The sequence below is a fragment of the Otolemur garnettii genome, unplaced genomic scaffold (assembly GCF_000181295.1).
Source record: "Otolemur garnettii isolate 467f Iridium unplaced genomic scaffold, OtoGar3 scaffold00197, whole genome shotgun sequence".
NCBI lineage: Eukaryota > Metazoa > Chordata > Mammalia > Primates > Galagidae > Otolemur > Otolemur garnettii.
The window spans coordinates 2,358,144-2,385,049 of record NW_003852592.1 but is presented as its reverse complement, the minus strand read 5'-3'; the positions used below and the strand labels follow the sequence as shown (position 1 = coordinate 2,385,049).

Sequence of the window (26,906 nt, the reverse complement as noted above, 5' to 3'; positions counted from 1 at the left end):
TTGGTGCTGATGGGAGAGTGACGCCTCTGCTGCCTGACACCTGTGGGAGGCAGCTCAGCCACCCGGAGGCCACTCACCAGGATCTGGTCGGGCACCGCGTACTTAGCAATCTTGGTGGCCACTGCCAACTTGAGCTCCTCCACCACCACGTCTGAGTCACTGGTGTCATCTTTCAGCACAATGAAAGCAAAGGCGGCTGGAGGAGGAGCAAAGGGTTGGAATGTGTCAGACCACAAACTGCCTCCTGCAGCAGAGGGGTGTGCACAAGTCACGTGAATCCAAGGGACTTCTGAATCGTGTTAGTGACACGGTAGCCACTGTTTCCTCAGTCGCGGCCCCCAAGATGTGCTTCTGTCCTATGTGAAATGTTAGTGATTCTAACAGCTCCCCCGACTTCCCAGGGGGTGGCTGGTTATGGTGCTGACTGGCCACGTGTGACACACAACAGGTGGCTTCCCCTATGCTTCCTCATCTGTGAAATATCTATACCATGGGCTGACAGAAGGCTTACATGAGACAGTGCACAGGCGAGTGAGTGGGCACCAGCCACCAGCTGTGTGTGTCCAGCACTACCACACCACAAGCCACTCAAAGTGAATTGCAGCTCTTTGGTTGCGCAAGCCAGATTCCAAGGGCTACTCAACACCATGGTTAGCAGAGACTGCCGTCACAGTGGAGCTCCGCTAGCAGTCTACTCAGCCTGTGTTCCAGAAAGGGCTTATGGCGGGTCCCACTGTGGGGGCATGGGTCTAATTTATTGCTCTCCACATGAGCAGGCACTTGACAGCACCATTTCTGATGGCCTGCCCTTCCCTGTGGGCCTGCAGCGAGCCCTCCCCCACGCACGGCTTCCACACATGTAAGCACTCATAGCATTCATCCGAGTCATGCCACCCCTCACCCACCCTTCCACAAGCACCATGTGGCTTCCCCAGTGGTCACGTGCTCCCCCTGCCCTGACCCTCAAGTACAATGGCACCATGGGGCAGGGCCTTTTGTCTATTTTTCTCATTGTTATGCCTCTGGCATCTAGAATCCTGTTTCACAAGCGTTTGTTAAACAAACAGGAAACGTTTGTTTCCTGAACAAGCCCCCATTTCCACCTGGAAAACTCCTATGTATCCCTCAAAACCCAGTCCAGCTGCTTTATACTCTGTGAAGCCTTTCCTGACAGTGCACGAATCTAGTCATAGCGTGTACTGTGTGAGCACAGTTCTCAGGGCCTCCACTGCCACCCCTCAGGCTGTGAGACTTTTGAGAGAAAGGATCACACTTTTCTCTGTTTGGAGGTTGAGAAGGGATCAGAAGTGGGGCGGGACTGCTGAGTTCTGAGAACAGAGGAGGGAGGAACCTCCATGTAGTAGGAGGATCCAGTTAAAAGCCAGGGAAGCACATGAGGCCCAGGATATTGGTGATGAGAAAGACGAGAGCCTGGGAGCAGCCAGAGGCTCCCTGGGCCCAGGTCCTAACCCACTAAGAGGCTCCCCTTACACAGATCCAGCGCAAAATAGGTGGGACAAACACAGGCAGCACTCTGAGAGAGCCATCAGTGAGTCACTCATGGACAGTGAGGGAGGGAGCTTCAGAGCTGCTGACAGCCAGGAAAATGCCTCTCATCAGACCCATGAGGGATGAACTATCTTTACTGGCCTGGAGTCAGAGGCCCGGCCACACCAAGTTTGTTGAGGATGCAATGGAACTGAGGAGAGCAGTGGATGAGGTGAGGCCTCTGCGAGCACTGGTATCTGCTGCCCTGAGGCCACACCTCTAACCCCAGCACCCCACCCCAAGACCCCTATCTCCAGCAATCTCACCTCCCAAATGGCCACCCCAGCACCTCCACCCCTAACACCACCACCACCAGCACCCTTACCCCAGCACCCTTACCCCAGTATCCCCCTCATGCATCCGCACACCTAGCACTCCCACCCCAGCATCCCCACCCCAGCACCCCTGCCCCCAGTACCCCTATCCCAGCACCCACATCTCCAGCACTCCCACCCCAACACCTCCATCCCAGCACCCCTACCCCCAGTACCCCTACCTCTTGGGAGCCCCCACAGATGACCCTGTGTACAGCATTGACAGACCATACCCCAACACATCCCAACATACCCTGCCCCCGTCCAAAGCTGCCACGTTCACATCCTGTTTAAAGCTCACTCACCAGTGTGCCTTCCTCAGGGCTCACCCAAGGACTGATGAGCGCCCAGACAGGGTGGAAGATGCCTGGCATTCAGGCCCCTCTCAGCAGCCCCAGGCCCTGAGCAGCACAGGCTTAGCCCCAGAGACAGACATAGGCAGGGCCTCCAAACCCCAGGATACCCCACCCTGTAGATGCCCAGATCAGACCTGTGAGATGCAGGGGTCCCCAGAGGAGGTAGCTTTTAGGGACACTAAGTCACCCCTAGTCACACATGAGGAACTGCTCCTGTGTCCACCCTCTTTGAGACTCCTAATCTCACAGACATTCCTGAGGGGCACTGGCCCCTAATGCCCCTCGCCCAGCCTCCTATTAGGAGGATGGCAATCCCACCACTGCACCCTCTCATGGCAAGTGAAAAGCTGTTAAATTCTAAACTTGGCAATGGGCCAATTTAAAGAAACTGAGTAAATAACAGAACAATGGCAAGATGTGGAAGGAAGGCAAGTGACATCTGGGACACAGGCCATTCCCAGCAGTAGGAGGGTAGGTCCAAATTCCAGGCCTCTGGAGGAAGAGGCCAGTCTGCCAGGCAGCACTCTGGCCTGGGGTCAGTGTGTGTCGAGGTCACGTCAGGCCAGCGTGGTGACTGTAGACCTGGCACTGCAATACTCTGGTGTTCCTGCCCTTCCCACACCCAGCACTGAGACACTTGTGTACTTTGGTAGGGAAGACCATTCCGGTCACTGCTCTATATTCCCTGCATGCTGGTGAGCAGTGGGGACCACAGGGCACCAGCACACAGGTGCAACAGCTGCACAGCTGGTTCAGGTGCTGTGACCCACCCCATGAGAAGGATGGACAGGTGTGTGGCTGAAAGTTTTGTTACAAACTTGCTGTAATGTGTCCCAGCCAGATGTCCCTTGGACAGAGGAGGACACTCCCAGGCTCAGTGGTGACAAATGGATGGTGAGTACTCGGATGAGCGTCCACAGAGGACGGCAGAGCTGGTGTCTCAGAAACCTGACCCGATCTCACCCAGAATCTCCACTTGAGAATGAAAAAAACCGACGGCTTGACCCATAAAAACCCTGCTCGCTCTGTGGAGCTGTTCCAGAGCCTGGCATCAGGAATCAGAGATATTCCCCTCAGGGATGCTCACCTTCTCCTTTGATGTCATGAGGGTAGCCAATGACAGCAGTTTCTGGCACTGCAGGGTGGTTAGCCTGTGTGTAACAGAAAACAAAAAGGTAAACCTGACAGGCCCCAGGATGCTGGGGGTAACTCAGGGCAGGGATGTCCACCCCAAGTCAGCCCCACAGAGGCATCACGGAGATGTGGGGCAAAGGGAGAAGGCCCGGCCCCCACTCACCATGGCATCCTCGATCTCTGCAGTCCCCAGCCGGTGGCCGCTGATGTTGATGACATCATCCATCCGCCCCGTGATCTGGTAATAGCCGCTCTCAGTTCGATAAGCCCCGTCTCCAGTGAAGTAGTAGCCTGCACCACAGCAGGGATTCAGCACTGGAACTCTGAGCTGTCATTCCATGAGGGACTCACAACCCTCCTCACTCAGCAACACTCAATGCCTAGCTCATGGGCCCTCCCTGCACCTCCTAACAGAGACGCCTCTCTACACAACGCCCTCTGCTACATTCTAGGGGACAGGCAGGCGACCTAAGAACAACCACACACAGAAGGCACGGAGACATGGAGAAGAAGGGACAAGCAGCACATCCAAGAGGCCCCAAAGTGAGTCCTGTCCACAGGGTTCGGACTAAAAACTTCCAGTCCCAGCAAGGCCAAGGAGCTGGTGTCCACGTCAACTTCCAGCCCAATGACACAAAGCAGGGCAGGAAAAACAAAAGTGAATTGGAAGGAACTCCCCGGCTTTGTAACAGCTGTCCAAGGTGGCTTCCTAACAGATGACAAGATGTCTGGCCCAGCTGGGTGTCACGCTGAACAGCTCTCACTCTTGCCCACCCTGCAGCAGAGCCCCAAGGTGGGATGTGTCCCACTTCTGATGAGGAGAGTCAGGGAGGGACAGTTGGGGGTGGGGAGCCAGATTTAGACTTGGGCCCACAAAGAATCTGTTCTTAGCCACCAAGCCACCCTGCACACACAGCTGCCAGAGCCAGAAATGTTTTCTGAGAATATGATTCCAACAGTTAGCACTCAGGCCTGAGAGGGCCCCTGTCAGCCCGCTCACCTGGGTATGCCTTGAAGTAGGCATCCACGAATCTCTGGTGATCACCATAGATGGTCCTGGCCATGCCTGGCCAGGCCTGGGAGATGCACAGGGCCCCAGAGACGTTGCTGCCCTCCACGATACGTCCCTGCAGACCCATGAGACATGAGAGAAGGGGCAGGTTCCGGGTGGCAATAGTCAGCAAGATTATCCCAGGTGCCTGACCTTGCCCTGCAGGCCTGACCAGTGGCTCTCCTCTTCAGGAGGAGCCTCCTGTGGCCTCCCGAGGAGAGACCCTGGGCTCACCCCACATGTGGACACTGCCCCAAGTGTCTGAAAGGAAGTACTCCAAGGAGCCCTCCAGAGGACACGAGCCCTTTATCCAGGCATCAGAGAGGCTGTATGTGTGTGAGCAGGAAGGTGGGCAGGGCGAGCAGGGAGGGAATGAGGTGAGCACACAGGGTCCCGCACAGGGAAAGCCCCTGCAAGACCCATAGCACACACCTTCTCATCCATGAGCACAGGCACGATGCCAAAGAAGGGTCTCATTGCCATGGCAGGAAGGATTTCTGCCCCCTCTGCTGAGGGCCGCGGGGCGATACAGATGCCACCAGTTTCTGTGGGGTGGAGGAGGACAGCACCAATCAGCCCAGGAGCTGGTGACACGCTCCTCCAGCCCTGCCATCAGAGGGCACTTGCGCCCACCTGGAGTGGGTTATGGGAGACTTTCCTTGTCTGAGGCACAAGGACCTTTGTCTGAGGCAAACCAGATGAGGGTCCTAGTCCCCTCCACTGCAGAGACAAGAGGGGCCCGTGGCAGGTTCAGCCCCAGCTCTGCTGTTCCGCAGCCAGGCATAGGTGACCCCTATAGCACCAGGCCCTGGCGTGAAGTGGGAAAAGCAAAGCCCGTCCACTCACACAGGAACACAGAGGACAAGGCTGCACCAGGGCCAGTGTCCACTCAACACGGACAACAAAGACATCCTGCTCTCACAGTGTTTCTTCAGCACCCGCCCCTGCCATCCTACAGCAGGGAGATGCTCCGTGGGGCTCAAGTGGGACTCTGTCCTGTGCCTCCCTGCACAGACAGTGCTGTGCCACCAGAATGTCTCATGCTCTGGCTTTTCTGAGGCAGACCTCAGATAGCTACACTTACTGTATTGGTGGTGGTCGCTTGCCCCAAACATCCTAATAAAGTCACATACCCAAGAGAAGAGATGACAAACAAAATGTTACCCAAAAAATGCCTTTCCCAATAAAATTTAAACATGCGCACATGATCCCTTAGCCAACAGGACCTGTCCTCATCTGAAAGGGTCCCCTAAGAAGAGGAGTGAAAACTGAGCTCCCAGGACACACAGGGCTCTAGCAACTCCTCAGCTATATCACCTCATCTCACCCCTGCCCAGAGCGTGGGAGAACATGCCACCTCACAGTGGAGAAGGCAAGGCCCACAGATATGGTAACACATCACCTGACAGCTGGAAATGGCAGCTGAGTGGCTGAGTGATCTCTCAGGGCAGACACCAGCTTTTCTGCAGCTTCACATCAACCCAAGCATGCCCACTTGCACCCGCTGCTGAGCTCAAACTCCAGGCCCAGCCTCACTCTCAACCCCCTCCCCTGCCATTCCCCAGGCGTGCCTTAACTCCTCCCAGGACAGGCTCACCTGTCTGCCACCAGGTATCCACCATCGTGCATCTGCCGTCGCCCACCACCCTATGCAGCCAGTCCCAGGCCTCATAGTTGATGGGCTCTCCCACTAGTGCAGGAGGAAAAAGATGTTAGACTGGGAGTGACCTGACACCTGAAGGGAAGGATCCTGAGGGAAGAACACCTCTAAAATTGTTCTGAGAGATATGCAAAATTACTTGAAAATGCAGCAAGACACGTCATATTTACGGTCATCAAAGAAACACAAATTACAACAAAGTACTTCCACCATTAGAGGGTCAAAAATCAAAACTTGGGCAGGAATGCAAGGGAACAGGATTTCATACACCCAGTAGGAGAGCAATTTGGATGTTCTCTTTGTTTTTTGAGATAGAATCTCACTCTGTCACCCAGGGTAGAGTGCCATGGTGTCATAGCTCACTGCAACCTCAAACTTCTGCACTCAAGGGATCCTCCTGCCTCAGTTCCTGGGCCCTGAGCACTGCGTGGCCTGGAGTACAGAGGCAAATCATGGTCCCCTGAGTTGCAGAGGACACTCAAAAGCACACAGCCTGACCAGCCACAGCACCAGCCTGCTGAGAGAAATGTCAGACTCCACTGGCTGCAGTCTGAATGTTTATCCTTCCAAATTTCAAGTGGCGATGTGCCACTGTGGCACTAGTCAGAGGCCATCAGGCCCCAGGAGGATGCACTAACTGCCTGGCGGCTTTTCACAGAGGAAGCACGCAGGGCATTGACCATTGCTGTCAAAGGCATCCTCAGGAAAGGGGGTGCAGTGAGCAGGTGACCAGCCACAAGGCGGTCCAGGCACAGGCTGAGAGACGCCACTGCTGGGCCATGCCCCACACAGCCACCACCTGTTCCCAAGTCAGGCCTGCACCCCCATGGGTGAGACCAGGGCCATTGTAAGAGGGTGAGTTTGGCCCCCTCTCACTCACTCTCGCCCTTCTGCCAGGGGACAATGCAGCAAGAAGGCCCTTGCCAGATGCCAGCGCCCTGATCCTGGGTGAAAGAAGGATTTTACTGTTAAGGGGAGAGGAAGGATCAGAGGAAAAGGCGTGTCTTCAGCCCCCTCGTGCAGGGCACTCCACTGGTCCTCACTTCCCCATCTGCACATTAATTAATGCTCCATGCAGACCCTCCATCTCATCCTCACCACACTGCTGGGGGGGCCTCAGCCCCTTCCTCACTGAACAGGTGCTAGCTGTGTGGGGCACTGCCCAGCAGTGGCATCTCTTAGCCTTCGTCTGGACAGCCTCATGGCTGGTCATCTGCTCACCGCACCCACTTAGTCCCGAGGATACATTTGGCAGGAACAGGCTTCCTCTGTGAAAGCCACAAGGCAAGTGGCGCATCCTCCCAGGGAAATGGAGGAGCCCCACCCTTCTTTTCCCTGATGACCAGGAATGACAAGTGCTAAGGCAGAAATGAAATACAGCAGGGAAGAAGGGAGAACAGCAGCCTGAGGTGCCCCGCCCTCCCAGCAGGGCCCCAAAACACTCCTGTGTGACTCAGCAATACCTATTAAAATTACATAACCTGTGAACTCTACCTGGAGATGTCTACAATAAGAGTAGTGCAGAAGTGCAGGATATTTATTACACAAACATCCAACAGTGGGGGACGTTTAGTAAGTTATAGTTATGCAACGACATCCCATACAGCCTATAGGAATTACGTGGCCCTGCATTTAGGCAGTCAGTAAGTATTCCTAATAAAGATTAAGCTACAGGCCGGGCCTGGTGGGTCACGCCTGTAGTCCTAGCACTCTGGGAGGCCAAAGTGGGAAGGATCACCTGAGCTCACAGGTTCAAGACCAGCTTGAGCCAAAGCGAGACCTTGTCTCTAAAAATAGCCAGGCGTTGTAGTAGGTGCCTGTAGTCCCAGTTACTTGGAAGGCTGAGATAAGAGAATCACTTGAGCCCAAGTATTTGAGGTTGCTGTGAGCTATGACACCACAGCATTATACTGAGGGTGACAGAGTGAAACTCTGTCTCAAAAAAAAAAAAAAAAAAAAAAGATTAAGCTACAGAACTTGGACACAGCAACTGCACAGAAAGTGTCTGGAATATTCCCCAGACTGCTTACAGCTGCCAGCTCTAGGAGAGGCTTAAAGGATCACGTCTCTACCAGGGCAGGTCTGACATGCGTGAACTCTCCACGTACACAGTCACACAGCTTCACAACTCAAGTGTGCTAAGGCCTGCATTGGCTCTGGTGGAGTACGGCAAGCACACCTGCTCCTGCCACAGAGGGGGCTGCTCACCTGACCCCAGGGTCCGCAGGGAGGAACGATCATACTTTTTCACCCAGGTGTCTCCGTACTTCAGCAATAGCCGGACAGCCGTCGGGGCGCCATAGAACTGGTTGATCTTTAACCTCTGCACTGTCTCCCAATACCGACCTACAAAAAGGCCCAAATTCATGTTCTGCAGGTAGCCCACCAAACAGGATCTATTTCAGGCTTATTTGGAAATAAGGTGAGAGCTCCCCAGTGCAGGGCACATCAGACACGGCAGGTACTCACAAGAAAGGGCTCTGCCCAGGCAGGGCAATGTGAGGTGGAAGGGAGCCCCTAGGACGTCCCCATGGCAGCTCCCCTACCCCACTGCCTGGACCCACAGGCCCCACCTGGCTGAGGAGGGCTGCATCCACACAGGGCAACTCCCACGATCCATCAAGAAAGTAGACTAGGGGATAATACTGAACTTTAAAAAATAATCCATGTGGCATTAACATAGAACTTTTACTCAGTCACACTTAACCCACCTCTGAAGTGCTGACAGTGCCAGTACTGCTGCATGTGTCCTGGGGAGCAGGACCATGTGCCCAGCACACCTAGCCCTGATCCCCACAAAGCTGCACAGCTCACACCGCTCCCTCCACACAGAGGGAGCTTCCTGTGGCTGAAGTGGTGCCTAAGATCACACCCAAGCTGCGGCCATTTGCCCCCACACCTTTGTCCTCCAGCACATGGAGCCACCAAATGATGGGCAGAGCAGGGGAGGAGACCAGGAAGCCTGTGTACCACTGTCAGCACTGCGCAGTGCTCCAGCAAGGGCTCTGGGCAGAGCAAGGGGAGGTAACACTATCATTTGATCATATTATAACAAGTATTTGGGGCCATTGTGCTGTGTGGGCAGAAGACGCCAGGGGAGTGAGACATGCCCAAGTCCTCAGAGTGACCTCAATTTAATGGATGTGAATCCAGGCCACACACAGTGTGGTCTGGGGGATGCCCCAAAGGCTCAGGCAGCAGGACTAGGGGAGTGGAGAAGTTGGGCAGCTGGCTCTGGCTTCGAGGAAGGGCTGGATTGGATCCAGTGGCCAAAGATGTGAGAGAAACACTGGTAAGGAAGTGACTTGGCTTGAGTTGGAGGGACAGGAACACTGGAGGAGGTGGCCTTGAGATGTGTACTGCACAGAGGCAGACTCCCAACTACTACCCAGCCTGTCCTCCTGGGAGCTATAGTGTCAACTCAGTAGACCTCAGCACCACACCCACACCAGGACCCAGACTGCCACCCCCTCTGTGAACCTCTCAGGCCACAAGCTCCCTCCCAGCACAGGGTCCCACACAGGGTGCCGGGGCTCACCAGCATCAGGATAAACAGGTGTACTCTCAAAAAGAACACTGGTCGCTCCGTTGCACAGGGGTCCGTACACCACATAGCTGTGTCCTGTGATCCAGCCAATGTCAGCCACACAGCCAAAGATGTCGCCTGGCTTGTGGTCAAACACAAACTGCAGGCACAGCAGGGAGCCATGAGGAGCCTGACCACACTCTCACCATGCTCCCACACCTCACCCCCAGACGTGTGCAGCCCCAGCAGAGGCCCGAGCACATGCTGAGGGGATTCAGCACGCACACGGCAGCCAAAGGCAGGGTGCCAGGCACAAGTCTGTGTACTGAGCCAGCCCACAGAGAAGCTCCAAGGCAGACAAAGCCGACCTATGCGAGTGGGCACAGGCTGGGGTGAGACTGCGAGGGACACAAAGAGCTTTCCAGGACAGGAGCTGTGCCAGGTTGTGACACAGGTGGGTGGACAGGGGCATAGCACAGGGAATTCCCTCCAGCTGGGTAGTTAAGATACAGGCATTTTTCTGCATTACCTTATGCTGCAAATTTAAGAAACCCTTACAAAGTGCAAAAACAAAAACAAAAAAGGGCAAGAATTGCATCAAAACATTCTCAGCTTCCAAGAGCATGAGAAAGGAGAACCTCGTCTTCTGCATTCTTGTCAAAGGACCCCATCTGAGCCCAATTCTATCTCAGAATCCAATAGCCCATTAGCAGAAAACGCAGAGGACGGAGGACAAACGACTTAAGCCAGAACACAAGACACCAGGGACAGACAGCAGACACCACCACAGCCAGGACAAGGAAATGAAAGGGACGGTGGGGACCTGTAAGTTAAAAAAGACTTAACAGACCCATCAAAAGTATTTAATGTATCTACCCAGGGGGACAGCTTGAGGCTCTGTCTCAAAAAAAAAAGTATTTAATGTGCAAGGGTAAGCTATAGTGTCCATGGACACACGTTTGGATGACGAAACTATAAAAGGAAAAACCAGATGGGACAGGATGTGGAGTGGGGTGCTGAAAAGCTGGCCACATTCCATGTCTTAGCCAAAGTGGCATTTGCCTTATAACAGTCCATTAACCACTCATTTGACATGGGCAGTTTTCTGCACCCTCCCCAACCTGTCCAGGGCCCTGCTGGCCATACCTTGTGTGTCAGGGCGGTGTACAGCAGGTAGCCGGCCTGGGTGTGCACGATGCCCTTGGGCATGCCGGTGCTGCCCGAGGTGTACAGCATGAAGAGCACATCCTCACTGCCCATACTCTCTGGGGCACACACAGGGGCCTCCTTGTCCATTTCCTGGAAACAAGAACACACAGCCCATTCCGGGCACTCAGCCGCTCTCCTTCAATCAGCCCCCTGGAAACACCCCATCCCAAACTGGCTGCTGTAAGACTCAGCCAGCCAGATTCAGAGCTCTCCTTCTTGGGTCTGCCCACACTCTACTCCGAACACAGAGAAGATTCCCAAGGATGGATACAGTCATTTCTGTTCCCACATGGTAGCTCAGGTCTTTCTTCCCAGCCAGGACTTAACCCTTTGACTGCAGAGTGTGCAGCAATGAAACTTGCCCACAGGCATTGTCTGTACCAACATCTTGTTTGAGCACCTGTAGGCACTGTTCACAGCCAGAAGGGTAAGCCTGTCCAGCACTGCAAGGGAACCCTGCTACTATCAGGGGACCCAGACCGAGAACCACAACCCAATAAGCCCCAGACCCAGCTCGCCCAATAATGACCTCTCTTTTGTAAAACGTACAAACAAGGCACAAGACCCACCTGCTCAAGAGGGATGTCCAGGTCGCCCATGTGGACCTTGTTGTCCGTCCTGTGAGCCACTAGGACATGCTGGACTGTGGGGCATTGCTTCACAGCCTCATCCACGATCCTCTTCAGCTCCACCACACGCCCTCCTCGGAGCCCCTGGTTGAAGGTGATGATCACCTTGCACTTAGCTGACAGAGACAACACATTCCTGATCAGTTTCTTCCCCTTCTGACCCTCTCAGGTCTGACCTACAGCTGCACATTCTAGGCCTGAGAGTGTGATAAAGAAAGTCTTGAGCAAAAGAGCCACAGTGAAAGTGAGAGTCTGCCTGCTTTGCAAACCTTAGGTGCCACCCTGGGCACCAGGCCTTCCCCCAGCTCTGAGGATAAGTTGAGGTAAGTTACTTGGCTCAACTCATCCCCCTCAAGCCAACAGCAAGAAGACAATATCCCCTCCAGACATGCCTCCACCTCCCAGGAGCCTCCCACAGGAAAGGGGTCATGTACCACCCACCACAACCACGGTGGCAGAGACCAAGGAGGCTGGACAGCCAGAGGCCATGCCCCAACCAATCTCGTGTAGACAGGGCCTTTCAGGGTGACTTGCAGGAGGGGCCAAGGGTAGTGAATTCTACCACACATTTAAAGAAAAATTAACATTAATCTTCCTCAAAATCCTTCAAAAAAAAACAAGTATTTCCAAATTGATTTCATGAAGCCAGCATTACCCTAATACTAAAGTCATACAAAGATACAAGAAAACTACAAACCAAAATCTCTTACAAACAATGATGCAAAAGTCCTCAGCAAAATGCTAGCAAATTATACCCAGCAGCATAATAAGAGGACTATACAGTTTGAAAAAGTGGGATTTACCCCAGGAAAACAACATGCAAAAGTCCTTCAACATAATACACCACATTAATAGAATGAAGAGGGAAAAAGTACATCTCAGTTGATACGGAAAAAGCATTTAACAAACTCCAACACCCTTTCATGATAAAAAGCACTTAATAAACCAGCAACAGAAGGAAAGTTAATCAGATAAAGGGCATCTATGAAAGCCCACAGCTAAACTCACACTCAATGATGAGAAAACATTGTATATCCACACTGGAATATATAGTATTATTCAGCTATGAAAAGAAACAAAGTACTGACTTGTGCTACAACACAGAGGAAATGGAAATGCCTGTTAATGGGTATAAGGCACCCACCTGGGGTGATGAAAAGTTCCAGAAATAGACAGTGATGCGGGTTGCACCATACTTAATTTCAATGGATTATGCACTTTAAAATGGTTATAAAGTAATTTTAAAAGGGGAGAGGAATAATATAAGTATTATTTCATATAATAGTTAAGAAAACTAAGGCAAATTAAAGAACATCTAACCTTTGCAAAGTGCTTAGACAGTTCCTGGCACTTAGTAGAAGTTACAGAGGTTAAGAGACGGGAAGAAAAAGAGAGGAGTGGCAGTGTCAACCCTTGAAAGTGGAGTGAGAAATCCAGAAAGGGAAGTGGAAAGGCTTTTTAGCCTTTCTTTCAGATGGTGCTCAGCAGGGGTGTGAGAACTCGGCCTATTAGCTCTGTTTACCACCCACAGGCAAGTCTCCTGTGAGACACCAGAACTCCCAATGGTCTTCAGAACCTGGCAGGCCAGCTCAGGGAGACTGTCCAGGAGAGAGCAGGAAGCAGACTGCACAGACGGGGGCCACTATGCAGCCACTGGGCCCTCTGGCAACAGCAAAAGCACAGAGGCAGCACTCCAGACGCTGTCCAGAAGACACTGACCCACCTGCAGACACTGACCCAACTCCAGGCCCCTGACCCAACTCTAGGCCGACTTCTTCATTCCTTACTACAAAACGCTTCCAGCCATTGACCTGTGAGACCTTCCAGTTCACCTCCAGCCTCATCACACCCTGCACTTCCCTCCAGCACTGCACCAGGCCTGGCTCCATCAGGCTGTGATCCTCCTCCCATTTGACCTGGACCTCTGTTGTCTCCTCCACCTGGCACTCTCCCCTCCCTTCTTCACCTAAATCCAATGCTCTGGGATCTTAGCAGCAGAACTAATGTCACTCAGCCATGTGTCTGTCTCTGGTAGCATGTGTCATTTGCCTGTGACTTTTAATTAGTGTCTACCTCCACTCTGAAGGTCTCCACCCTGATGGCCAAGCCCCCACCAACAAGGACCAGGGGACTCCAGCTTCCTCCCTGCCGCATGCCCTGCTCACCATCATTGATCCTGCCAGCCAAGGACTCAGCACTGAAGCCAGCAAAGACAACTGTGTGGACAGCTCCGATCCTAGCACAGGCCAGCATTGATGCCACAGCCAGTGGGGACACAGGCATGTAAATGGCCACACGGTCCCCTCTGCGGATACCATGCCTCTTCAATGTGTTGGCCAGGCGACACGTGGTCTCCAGCAGTTCCCTACAGCACAGGGAAGAGAAGACCATCAAGATTAGGGGGGAAGGGGAAGGGTGGAGTAGGTGGCAAAATGCAGCATAGTTTAGGGTGGAGCAATTCTGCAAAATGCACGTGCCATACACCCAGCCCAGAACAGAAAGGTAGGAGGCACTTGACCTCTTGCTACATGGAAAGCTCTTTTCCAGAAAGAAAAGTCTTTAACATTTGTAGATTGGTATCGACACAGATTCACTGCGCACTCCTGAGGTGACAGGGCTATATCGCACGCACTTAGAGCAGGGTTTCCCAGAGACCGCTAGTGTCCAAAGAACACATCACCATATTCCAGACACTTCTGGAAAGGCTCACCTCCGAAAAGTAAGATCTCAAAAGTAACACACTCAGCAGAAAGGGGAAGGGCCAGTCGTCTGAACCAACATAGGCAGAGGGCGCCAAGTAACGCTGCCTGAGCTGGGCCCAGGCCCTAGAACAGACTCCAACTCTGCAAAGCCACAATGAGTGGGGAGGGAAGGTGACAGGCTGCACAGCCACCTTCCTGCACTCGAGGGTTTCTCCCTAAATTGCATTGACAGGATGGAGAGCAGCTGCCCTGGGCAGCTGCCACAGGCCCCTCCACCCACACCCATGCCACATCCACACATGCGGACAGACCCTCGAACCAGTCAGGCTTATGGCAAGGTTCTTTCCACCAGAGTGCAGCATCTCTCTACTGGCTTGGCGTTGACACATGACCCAAATCCACCCAATCAGAGTTAGAGATACTCAACTCCAAGCCAGCAGTGAAAACCTGAAAGTGCGGCCCTGTCATCTGGTGGGGCAGGAAATAGAGAAAGCGGAAGCAATGACCACATTCTCTTCCGGGTTGTTCCTGCACCTCGTTCTGCTGCGTCTGGACTTAGCAATTGTCCTTCCCATTTTCCCATGTTTGGTCTTAATCATTTGCAATTTAAAAAACTAACACAGATGAGCATAATGAGAGAGGAAACCAAAGCCCCTTCTCTCTGGTTGAGGCTGGCCACAGCCCATGCTGCCCTGCCCTCCACCTGTCCCGGAAGTTCCAAGCGGGCCAACCCTGGCCCAGCTGGAGTCAGACCCTCCTTTGCAAGGCCCCTTATAACTCTGTTTGCATAGTACCCCTCCGTTCAAAGGGTAGTCAGGGAGAAGGCTCCCAAGAAGGAGGCTCAACTAGAGACCGCCCAGGAAACCACAGCAGAATGAAAATGAAGGGTCCCCAGCTCAGGCAAAGAGGCCTCAAGGAGGCCTTTGTTTCTTCCCAAAGCCATGCTGCAGAGACCATATGAGAACCAATCCCAAGTTCAGTCTGCAGGTCACCCACCCGACCGAGATCCCTGCCCAGGCTGGCTCCGGCGTGCCTCTTATGGGGGATTTCATCTTTTCTCAAAGCTTTCACAGGAGGGGACAAAGGCGCCTATTCAGTGGTGCCCCACATTCCCTCGTTGCTAAATTTTTTATTAAAGAACACCATGTGATAGCCCCTATAACACCAAATTCTACAGAATCCAGGGCCATAAGTGTCGCAAACATTAATGAGAAGCAGGACACACCTGGGACTTTGCTGAATATTCAATAGGTATTTCCTATTAAATGAAAACTCCTAGAAACTTTTGTTGGAAATCATTTTCTAAAACGACAGAAGTCAGCTAACTCATTTCAGTTAATTCCTAAGGTGTCTGAAATCCCACTCTACTGCCCAGGGGTAAGTGGGTTTTCACAATGGACAAAGCAAGTGAAAGGGAAAGCGTCCTGAGCACACCTCCTACGGGGGAGGAGGAGGCATGTGTAAAGGTGTGCAGGGCTTTGAGCACCCCAGCTTGCTAGTATGGTCACTGAGGGCAGCAGAGAAGGATGGCAAGGGAGAACTTTCTGGATAGATTGGCTGTGGGGAGGAGAATTAGGGCAAAGGGAATGAGTGGATTGTCCCTACAGGAGGAGAAGCTACCCAGCCATTGGCGCTGGACAGCTGAACTGCAGCCTTGAGGGAGGGTCTACAGATCAGGCTGAGGCTGACCACATGTTCCCTGGAGGACCGAGGGTCCTCAACAAGGGCCCAGGAGCTGGAGGAGGGTCAGGTGGGTTCTTGCTGCTAAGTCCAAAAGGGAGGCTTCAGCTAAAGAAGTTCATCTAGGTAAATCTCAGAGCCAGATCCACTTCCTATTTACTTTTCAAAGCCACAGACCAGGACATGGAAGGCTCCTCCAAGGTCAGGCAGTGCAGCCTCCCTGGGGTTCTGGAATCTGGCTGCCACATTCCAGCCCACAGCAGTCCAGCCACTGCTTAAACATAACACTGCCAGAGGTTACCTCCTGGGCTGCCTATTTGTCACTTCAATAGCGAAACAGTCTACTTAAAGTTGGACCAAGATTTGCAGCTCTTCAAATTCCACCCCTTAGTCCTAGCTCAGCCCTTTAAAGCTGCCCAGAATAAATCTAATTTGTCATTCAGTGGAAGCTGTTCAAATTCCTGAATTCTCTCCCCACCCCCACCCTGTCCTCTTGGAAGCCTTTCCCAGATTACTGTGTACCCCACATTCCCATGGTGTTGTAATAGAGGGAACAGCCTAAACAAAAAAACAGCAGAAATGTTTTCTGTGTTTTAAAAATCTTCTCACTTTTTTGAGAACTAAAACCTGCATCCCTGCCTCAGGCCAGTGGTCAGGAAGGGCAGGGGAAATGTCTTTTTTTTCTTTGTGCTACAGTAGTGATTTTCAACCACTGTGTGGTGAGATGATCTTAGGTGTATCATGAAAATTTTTAACAATCATCAATTAAATTATTTTTTGTTTTTATTTATTTATTTTTCTTTTCTTTCTTTCTTTCTTTTTTTTTTTTTTTTGATATAGAGTCTCAAGCTGTTGCTCTGGGTAGAGTGCCATGGTGTCATAGCTCACAGCAACCTCCAACTTTTGGGCTCAAGCAGTCCTCTTGCCTCAGTTTTTCTATTTATAGTAGAGACAAGTTCTCACTTTATGCTCAGGCTGGTCTCGAACCCATCAGCTCAAGCTATCCACCCCACTCAGCCTCCCAGACTGCTAGGATTACAGGTGTGAGCCACCACACCCGGCCAATTAAATTATTTTTGAAAGAAGTTCAAACACAGTAAATATATTCCTTTTCTACTCTTTTTTTTTTTAATCAACATAATTTAAGTGTGCCACAGAAACTACAAGTTCAAGTATGCTATGACATAAAAAAGGTTGAAAAACACAGTGCTAGAGGATGGAGGCCCAGGCCAGTGGAGGTCTGGGTGGGCCTCCCAGGTAGTCAGAGGTCGCACCTGTGTCTTCTGAGGCAGAGGTAATGGAGCTAACTACTGCTTCACTTCTCTGTCTTTTGGGGAGATGGCAAGATGGTGATGGAAAGATGTTAAGTGATTAGAATCCCCACCACAATGCCTGGCTATTTTTAGAGATGGGGTCTCACTCTTGCTCAGGCTGGTCTCAAACTCCTGGGCTCAAACATCCACCCGCCTCAGCCTATATTTGTCCCTTTAAACTCTCATGTTTCACTGGCAATCCTCTCAAGACTTGGAAAATGTGATCAAGAAACCTGGGTCTTGGGTGGCACCTGTGGCTCAAAGGAGTAGGGTGCCGGCCCCATATGCCAGAGGTGGCAGGTTCAAACCCAGCTCCGGCCAAAAACTGCACCAAAAAAAAAAAAACCTGGGTCTTGAAATCATTGAAAAATAAATGTGCGAGTGATTCTGTCATTCCAGATACCCAGGAACTGCTCAAAAGCATGTTTTTGAATGTTCATGACTTCTCAAAGATTTCCACAAAGCCAAATGCTGCTGTTTCTGTATGAAAAAGACACTGCACCTCCTCGCTGGGAGAGCTCTGGCCACAGCCTGCAGCTTACTGAGCTCTCCAGGGAGCTTTCCAACACAGGAACCTGCAGCTTTCTGACTCATTAAAATGATTTTAATGACTCATTAAAGTCCAAATAGAAATACAACATTTCTTGTCCAGGTCCTGAGCAGGGTATGTGTATACCATGTTGAGTCTTGAGGCCAAACTTTCAGTGTGGACATATGCAAGTGATGGGCACAAAACCACAAATTTGGCCTTGTATGTCTCAGTGCTTAATACCAGTAAACCAGTGTCTTAAGAGAAGGAAGAAGAGCTGCTACGTGGTATAGCCAACTCTTAACATCACCGGAGAATAACATTTACCCCATGCTAAAGACACAACCTAACTGCAAGTATTTGTAAGTAACACGACCCCTGCCGGAACTCAGCAGACATAAATGCACCCTTTGCCCTCTAGCCTCAGAATTTGACATTAGTCCAGAACAGGAAACAGCTGGAAAGAGTTCAGCGACAAGAGAGGAAGAAATGTATCACTATTTATTTATTCATCTACCAATCAAAGCTGCTTTTTCATGGTTAATATTTGAAAATATCGGTGGCTCCTGTGGCTTAGTGAGTAGGGCACAGCCCCATATACAGAGGGTGGCGGGTTTGAACCCGGCCCCAGCCAAACAGGAAAAAAAAAAAAAAAAAAGAAAGAAAATATCTTTCCTTCCTAGATGTTTCCTGACAAGAGCCCAAGGGTGTAAGATAAATTTTTTGTGTGTTTTGTTGTGTTTAGGAAATAAACAAGTCGGAAATGCATGATTTCCTCACATCCTACAATTACTCTGGCTCTGGGTGTTCATGAAGTACACACTGGTGATAGAATTACCCTCCCTGATGTCCATCTGTCCCGAGAGCACAGGGCAGGGATTTGGGTTTTGTTTATTGCCTTCTTCCCAGCATCTAAACTAAGCCCACCTCATAGAAGGTACTCAAATATTTGTTGAGCAAATGGACTCAGCAGGTAAGTGTGAAATGACAAGAAGCCAGCAGGCTCAAGGCAGCTAGAAGCCACTGCTCTCCCACCCTGTGACCCCCTGCACCTTTCTGCCCTTGGAGGGAGTGAGGCTGCTGCCACATCAGTTTCATACTGGCATGAAAATGTTCTGCTGAGAAGCAAATGGAAGGGCCACCTCTCTGACAGACCAGCTCATGGATACATTTCATTTTCTTTGCCAGTAAGGGAAATAAACCCAGGTAACCATTTCACTAGGCACAAAGCTCCAAGCCTGTGTATGTGTGGTGGGGAGGTCATTGCCAGGGTCTAGATGCATAACTTGAAAGGGTACTGCTATACTGTCTCTAGAATTTTCTGTTTTCTTCAGTGTACTGTTTCTGGAAGGTAGAAGTGGGGACAGAAGCAAAGATCACCTTTAAGAAGGACACATGGCCAGGCAGACCCTGCTCACAGGAAGGGTGTCACGGAACCTGCCCTCTCGGCAGGTTCCTCTGACCATGGCATTACTATCGCCATGAAATCTGATTTAACAGTGATGAAATTTGCTTGCTCTGTTACTTACTACACTGAGGGAAGCCGAGGCAATCAGCGGGACAGGCTCGTAAACTGAGTATGAAATTCGTCACACGCCATTACTGGATTTTATGGTTGTGGCTCAAAGAGAAGCTGCAGTGGAAACACAAAGCAAGAGCCCAACTTACACTTGAAAGCTCCCAAAGCTGCTCGTTGCCAAGGCAGGCCCAGGCACAGAGCAGTTCCCAGGGAGCAAGGTGCCAATGGTGATTCCAAGCCAACCAGTAAACTTTGGGTCACTAGAGCTGTGTGTTTTCCAAATTCCTTAGCAAAAACAAATTTTCCTTGAGGTTTTGCTAGACTCCATTGAAAGTACTGAACTGGAGGAGAATCTCACTGGAGGCTGGCTACACAAGGACTGATCAGAGAAATAGTCCCACCTCTGGGACCCCACTACCGAGGTGCTTGTGGAGACCAAATGGGAACTTCCAGAAATCTCTGAAGGCAATCCATAAACAGCAGCTGTAATGCCAGCCAAAAATGACAGGATACGAAATGGAAAAAAGAAAGTTCAAGACACTGACGATTCCTTAAGAGAGGAGGCACCTCAAGTGCCTCCTCTCAGGAATGAGAACTCAGAATGCCAATTTGCCTTGTGTAAGCCTCAGTGTCTGTGTCACCGACTCAGGGTGAATGCACCTCACAGGTGTGTGTGGGTGCCGGCATAAGGCCCCAACCTGGTCCTCCCTCCTCTGTGCCCTCGCAGGAGATGCTGAGGATGGAAGTGGACCTTGGAGGACGGCAGATGCACCCACTGTCGGGGTGCTGCTGGCCTGGAGGCTCTGGGCACTTAGCTCTGAGAGGCCAGAGGGCAGGCCCATCACCCACTGTGTCACCTTGCTGTCTCCACCAGCCACCCCCTTCCCACTTCCTACCTCCTCAGCACCAAGGGGGCTGGTTCCCCCCAGCCCCTTTTCCGGCCTGCCTTCTCCCCAGCCCCACCTCACAGAGCCTTCCCTTGGAATGACAGCTATGGACCCAGTGCCCCTCACATAAGAACCCATTTCACTATCGTAACAGACCCAGGGCTCTGACCCCTTCTTCCTGCTCCTCGGGACACTGAGGCAGAGAAGTTAAGCTGCTCTCAAGGCTGTTCCTCTGTACAGGCAAGGCAGAGTGCAGACCCAGGCCTGGCCCCAGGGCCTTGCTCTGAACTGGTTTCTCAGCTCATTTCCTACTGTAAGGATTCCCAAACTTCATAATTTTGCCATCTGCCAACACTACCACTATTTGTATAACATTTACTTAGGGTCAGTTTACTTTTTTAATATAGATTTATTTTAAGAATGAGCCAAAGGCTCTGAAACTGAGACTGACTATGTTCAAAAGGGAAATCAGCAATACCAGTGACAGAAGCACTGTAGGGGCTAAACTGAGCCCAAGAACACAGGGTGGGGGGCAGCACTTCCCTCCTTGATTCAGTGTTTGGCTCCAACCAGGTGTGTCCAGCTCTAATCCCACTGCTTGGGTATTTCCCTTCTCTGATGCAGTCAGCCCCGAAAGAAACCCTTGTGGGGTGGGAATGGCAGGACAGATTCAGGATAAGCTCTGTCCTCGTTGCTGATTGATACCTGCTCTGCCCCTGGAAAGACAGGGCCCAGCTCACAAACCAGCAGAACAAGGTGCAATGCTTGAGGAGTGGGAGGCTCCCACAGGCTGAAAAGCCAGACAAGGGCACCTGGGGGACACCAGTCCTGGAAGCCAGCCCCGAAAACAGCTGGCAACCTGGCAGAACATTCACCACTGGCTGGACACACTTGTTTACCTCCCAGGGAAAGCTGCAGAAGTTCTTTCCCTGGTGGAATTTGGAAAGGGATGTGGGTTTTAACCTTCTAAGAGTGTTCACTTTTCCCTGTGGTTAAAAAAAGAACAAAAATCACAGGATGTTTTTTGGTTCCGCTCCAGGTTTACTGTCTCATGTGCCATGGGTCTGGCCTCTAGGTTGCTCTACACAGGTTCACTTGGCTGTGACACCACCACTCAGGGCTGCCAACTTTCCATAGAAAATTCCAGATCCTAGGTGCAAGTGGGGGATCATCCTATTTCTCTTGCTTTCCTGTGAGTCTACAAAACATTCCAAATTAACACTGGGAGGAAAGTAAGCCCTGGAGAGTAGGTTTGCTCCATACAGAGTCACAGGGGTGAAGACCCAGGGGGCAAGGTGCTTGCACAGCTGTCCAGGCCCAAGGGGGGCCCCGGTCTTGGCAGCAGCCTGGAAAAGCACAAAACTCTGGCAAAGACCTGGAGGCTCCTGTAACCCAATGTTGTGCCAGCAAACGTTTAACAACCAGTTTTGTTAGGCTAAAGCCCTAATAAACATCACCCCCATGTACCCTGCTGTGGCTGGGGCTGTGTCCCCCCAGTGATTCATAGCACTTGCCAGTTATCTCAGTGTAAATGTTTCTACTGTGGCTGATTTCAGCCTGCCACTGTGGCCACTGTGACTCACTGGACAAAGCAGTGGGAAGACATGGGCACAGTTACTCCTGGACACCAGCCCCAGCCCTGGGTGATGCACCCCGCCACTGCACCCTACTCCCAGGGCAGCCTGCCCCTCCTCACAGCCACACCCCAAAACTGCCTGTGACCCCACCTGAGGCCACCTTTAAAGTTCACTGGAACTGATTTTTCCCTTCATAAAAACAATAATTATTCATAATTTATTTCATTTCTTTTGTTTAATAACTTCGTTTCACAATAAATAATTCTTTTTTTTATTTTTTGAGACAGAGTCTCACTATGTCACCCTGGGTAGAGTGCCATGGTATCACAGCTCACAGCAACCTCAAACTCTTGGGCTTAAGTGATTCTCTTGCCTCAGCCTCCCAAGCAGCTGAGACTATGGGCACCTGCCACAATGCCTGGCTATTTTTTTTTTTTTTTAATCGTAGTTGTCATTGTTGTTTAGCAGGCCCAGGCGGAGCTCGAACCTGCCAGCTTCAGTGTATGTGGCTGGCTCACATATTGTCTCCAGGTGACCTTTGTCCCCAGGGCCACTGTACATGCTCCCGCAGCTTATGCCTGCTGGAAGGCTCTAGCCCAAGGACGCTGCATCCATACCAGCCTACCCACCTCCCCGCCAGCAGGGGGCTGAGGGTCCTCCCAGAGGCTGCATCCCTCCTCTCAGGGCTCCATAAGCTCCCACCCTAAGAACCATTCCGCCTAAGAGCAGCTGTGACTTTCCCCTCCTGTAGCTAAGTCTCAACAGACACACTTCTGTGGGACACGCAGCTGTCCCGCAGCTGAGTGACAACAGACACATCGCTACATAGCACAGGGCCATCCTGCAGCTGAGTCTGAACAGACACGTCTCTGAGGGGCGTACAGCCATGTTACCAGGGTTGCATTTTCAAATACAGGTTCCCAGGGCCACCCAACGATCCTGACTGAGCAGGGCCAAGCAGGGCCGAGACTGTTAGAGACCCTCCCCAGGGACTCCAAGACATGGCTGTGGCGGGAAGTCACCACCTCAAATTGCAGCTAGAGACACATCACCAATGCCACCTGCCAATTTCCCTGGCCCATTTGGAGACAAGACCATAGGGCATCCTGAAGGCATGTACGTCTGGTAGGCTCACAGGACCTCTTCTACACTCCATGTTCTCGTTGCCTTGCGACCTTGGTCAGGGCTTTTATCCTCCAAAGCCTTCCTCCACGCAGAACCAGCAAGGATAATGGGACTATGTCAGCCCTAATAGGGGACAAAGGAACCCACAGTATCTGCCAATGGCCCAGAAACCTCACTCCAGGCTTCTCAGAGAAAATTGGCAAAATTGTTGATGGGAAATTCTCAAACTGCTCACCCATCCCAACTCTGTATTGTTACTACATTCAAATGAGGTCAAGACAGCCACAGGGGATCAGGAGAAGAATGAAGCGGGGGCTGTTCTGAGGAGCAGATAGCACTGCCCTGTCACCTCCATCCTGACACTAGAGACTTCACGGCCTCCTGCAGCTGACTCACAACCCTCCATAGGGTCTTGGAGCACCCTGGCACTGACCAGCCCCTTTCCCAGCTGGCACAGAGCCTAATGAGTATTCACTTGTCCTCTGGGAACCCCTGGTATCTGGGAGACATGGTCCTGGCCAGCAACAGGGCACATAGTGCACACTGTGCAGAGCTGGGGTGATGTTTACGAAGTATGTGGAAGTGGGAGGTCTGGGCGGCAGGGTAGCAGGGTCCCATTCACACCTGGCAACACCAAAAGTCAGATTCCTCACACAACCCCTAAGCCAAAGTTGAGCCCAAGTTCCCATCCCAGCCTTTCTAGCTATGTGAACTCCCCAGTTCCCGAAGCTTTCTGGACATCACAGTCCTGAACTTTAAAACCCAGAGCGACCAAGAATGTGAATTTAGATCATTCACCCCAACAGTCAGGGTGAGGGTGGCAAGGCAGGAGATTGGACAGAGGTGAGACCACGTGACTTCAGGAGGACGGAGGGCTGGCACAGGAACCCCCACCCAGCCTTCCATGCTGGCCAGTTACAGGGAACAAGTTCTGGTCCATCCTCACCCACTGCCCCTCCCCAGAGCTACACTGGGCACCTACACCTTGGCATGCTCACTCCTGTATGTGCTGGACACTGAGTCTAACCCACGGTGACACCTTCACTCTGTGTCTGCCTAGCGTGGGGGAAGGAGGTGGAGGCAGATGGCACAGGAACAAGATGAGCCCCCTAGCAGGACGGCAGGGACAAGACAGGCCAAACCTCATTTCTGGGCAGGCAAGAAGCTTCTGCCCACTGGCCTCTGTGCTGGCTGAGTTGTCCTGATAGGAACTGGACACTACCAGAGCCATGGGATGCCACAGCCTAGCACACAGCAAAGCTGCCAGGCTCAACCGGTGTCTAGAGCCTGCAGAAACGAGAAAGAAACACACAAAGCCTGTCAGCTCCAAGCAGCAGCCAGCACCAGAGGTGACACCGGAGGCATGTCCCCGCCCTGCTCACCAATCTCCTCAGCCAGCTGCTCCTCACTCCCCAGTGGCCCCTGTATGGCAGAAGGGAGTTCACAAAGCAGGGATCCAGTTCCAGGAGAAGCATCTGCTTACATGTATACTCCTGGAATTAAACCTCTGCCGCACTTTGCCCCAGAGAATTCTCAAAAAAGTCCCCATCAGAGAAATCTCCATGGACATAAAGATAAACTCTCAGTGTGGGAAGCCATTCCAACATGAAATTCCAACACCCTTAGCTTGCCCCAGAGAAGCATATTCAGTCATCTATAGGAAGCCTTAAAACATTTCCCAGCAGCCAAAGTCTTAAGGAAAGGTAGATTCTGGCTTAAAACTAGTATGTTCCACAGAACTCAGAGTTTCTACCCAATTCCGGCTCCTGGACGTTGAGTTCAGCCCAAGTGCTGGGTGATGACAGCACTTACAGCCCTGACTCAAGCATAACAAAACTGATACATGTGACCAAACATTTGTACCACCATAGTATTTTGAGATAAATATATATAAATATGCTGTCCTGTGGGGCCAGCTTGAGTTCATGCCCTCACAGAGAGCCTTAGACTAGAATTATACCTGGGGTCCAGGGCCCAGGCAAACACCATCACTGACACCCACAACTGGCTCTCTCCTCTCTTTTGGGTCTCACCCCTAGGCTGAGAGGATGTGGGACCAGCCCTAGGTCTGTCCCTAGCTTAGAAATCTGAAGCCTCATAATCTGCTCATCACTGCCTTCCTGAAAGACAGAGTTTGTTTCTCTACATGCCCACCCCCAGGGTCTCCAGAATTGGCGACCTTGAACTAAAATGAGAAAGACAAGTCTTCTAAAGTAGGCAGCTGCTAGGGAAGAACAGGTGGGCAGTCGGAGGGAGCCATGCCAGGGTGCTGTCTGGCCACACAGCCTCTGGGGCCCCAGATTACCTGCACCCCCCTCAGCCTCCACCTGCCCCTGTCCTGCCCAGGGTGTGCCCATCAGGGGGCAGAGGAAGGCTGGAGATGGTGCTGGGCCTCTGGCATCAGGTCACAACTGCCATCTTCTGAGAGGTGGACACTGATACTGTTGCCTAAGCCCCTGCTAGGCCTTCCCCCCCTTCTCTTCCCCTCCCAGTGGAAGTGAGCAGAGAGAGCTGCACTCACGAGGGAGGAAGCTGGACTAAACCACAGCCAGAGGGGTCCTCTTCCTCCCAGGGTCCTGCACCAGTGCCCAGTTATGGTGACTAAGCACCCTGGAGCAGCAAGTACTCAGTGAACAGCAGACACCACAGCACAGTCACCATACCCCTCCCGTCCTTGTGTCCACACTCCAGAGTCATTTCAGTTACAGTAACCACCCCTGCACAGCTGGGAAGATCAGCCCATGGGACGTCACACAGCTTCACAAGGTCGCCGGCCAGCAGGAGGATGGCACTGACCCAGAACGTGCCTCTTTCTGTGGCCCGGCGCCCACGAGCACCTGAGGAAGTGCAGACTGCAGATACGCTGCATACAGGGCAAAGGCCACCTGGTGCGGGAGGGCATGTGAGGCTGAGGGTCAGGAGCTCCTGTCTCCAGGTCACCAGAGACTGTCCCGGGAGCTTGTGGATACACAGACTTCTCCGCCACAGGCAAGCATCCTGGTGCCAAGGAGACTGCATTACCCCAGCACCCCAATCTTTGTCAGTCCGTGGGGTTTCTTTAAAGGGCCCAGACTCATCTGAGTCTGGACTTTGGTCTTCCAGTTGACAAGGGCCTGTGACTGTCCTGAGGCACCTTCATGGACACTGCATGAGGCACTGGGGCAGAAAAGCACTCTGCTCAGTGGCAGAGTGTAAGTCTGCTGGTAGGACAGCCGGCACCAGTGTCTGGGGGGCCTTACTTAGAGATGAGAAGAAAACCTCATGTCAAAAGTCTAAAATGACCAGGAAAATAAGTAACCCCTTTAAATACTAGGTGCAATTACAAAGGACCTGTGTGTACACTTTTCACTCAAACAGTAAATAGAAAGAGTCATCTGGTACCAAGCCTAGCTAAGGTCTGCAAAACCATTTAGAACTAAGTCTTTTTGTTTTGATTTTTCATTTTTTCTTTTTGAGAATGAGTCTCACTCTGTTGCTCTGGGCACCATAGCTCACAGCAACCTTAAACTCCTGGGCTCAAGTGATGCTCCTGTCTCAGACTCCTGAGTAGCTATGACTACAGGTGCCCACCACAACACCTGGCTAGTTTTTCTATTTTTAATAGAGATAGGGTCCTCCTCTTGCTCAGGCTGGCGTCTGTTTAGTTTGAGAGAGAGAGAATAATAACACTTTGCCTATACTTGTAAATTTTTCTCTAGCCCAGGTCTTCATCGGTGCTATGGAGCAGAAACTGCTCTTGGCTTCCACAGACTGGCTGGGGGCCGAAGAACTCCTGCGTGGCTCACATGTAACCACACACCGTAGCCAGCTGGGCCCCCTCACATACTGCCTGAGGCTGCTTCATACTAACGCAGTGTACACCCTGGCATCCAGCCTGGGGGTCACCACACCTGGCCTGCCTGCCCCAAGAGCACCTGAGTCAGTGATAGAAGGAAGTCAGCCCTCAGGAGTGCCATGGCTGGACCCACTGGAGGATGGTCCAGGTAGCTCCTTGATACCCCCAAACCTTCACATGGGTTTTCATCTTTTACTGAAGACCTGCCCCCCAGCAGCAACCCCCAGTGCCTTTCCAGAAAGTCCATCCATGCACAGATGGAGGTGGGATAGCAAAAGTAAGCATGCAGCCGAACTGGCTTGTTAATTCAAG

At 51.9% G+C, this 26,906-nt stretch overlaps 1 protein-coding gene across 1 annotated transcript in view; it reads right to left on the bottom strand.

Annotated features, from left to right (window-relative positions):
• The window catches only part of ACSS1 (acyl-CoA synthetase short chain family member 1), a 41,297-nt gene that overhangs the window by 2,588 nt on the left and 11,803 nt on the right, over positions 1-26,906 (bottom strand). The window contains exons 3-13 of the mRNA XM_003801084.3: positions 13,593-13,792; positions 11,368-11,543; positions 10,736-10,888; positions 9,602-9,749; positions 8,272-8,409; positions 6,001-6,093; positions 4,836-4,948; positions 4,353-4,479; positions 3,516-3,643; positions 3,306-3,369; positions 78-196 (exon numbers count right to left, since the gene is read on the bottom strand). Of these exons, the coding sequence (XP_003801132.1) occupies positions 78-196; positions 3,306-3,369; positions 3,516-3,643; positions 4,353-4,479; positions 4,836-4,948; positions 6,001-6,093; positions 8,272-8,409; positions 9,602-9,749; positions 10,736-10,888; positions 11,368-11,543; positions 13,593-13,792 (1,459 nt within the window). The remainder of the gene's footprint in view (positions 1-77; positions 197-3,305; positions 3,370-3,515; positions 3,644-4,352; positions 4,480-4,835; positions 4,949-6,000; positions 6,094-8,271; positions 8,410-9,601; positions 9,750-10,735; positions 10,889-11,367; positions 11,544-13,592; positions 13,793-26,906) is intronic.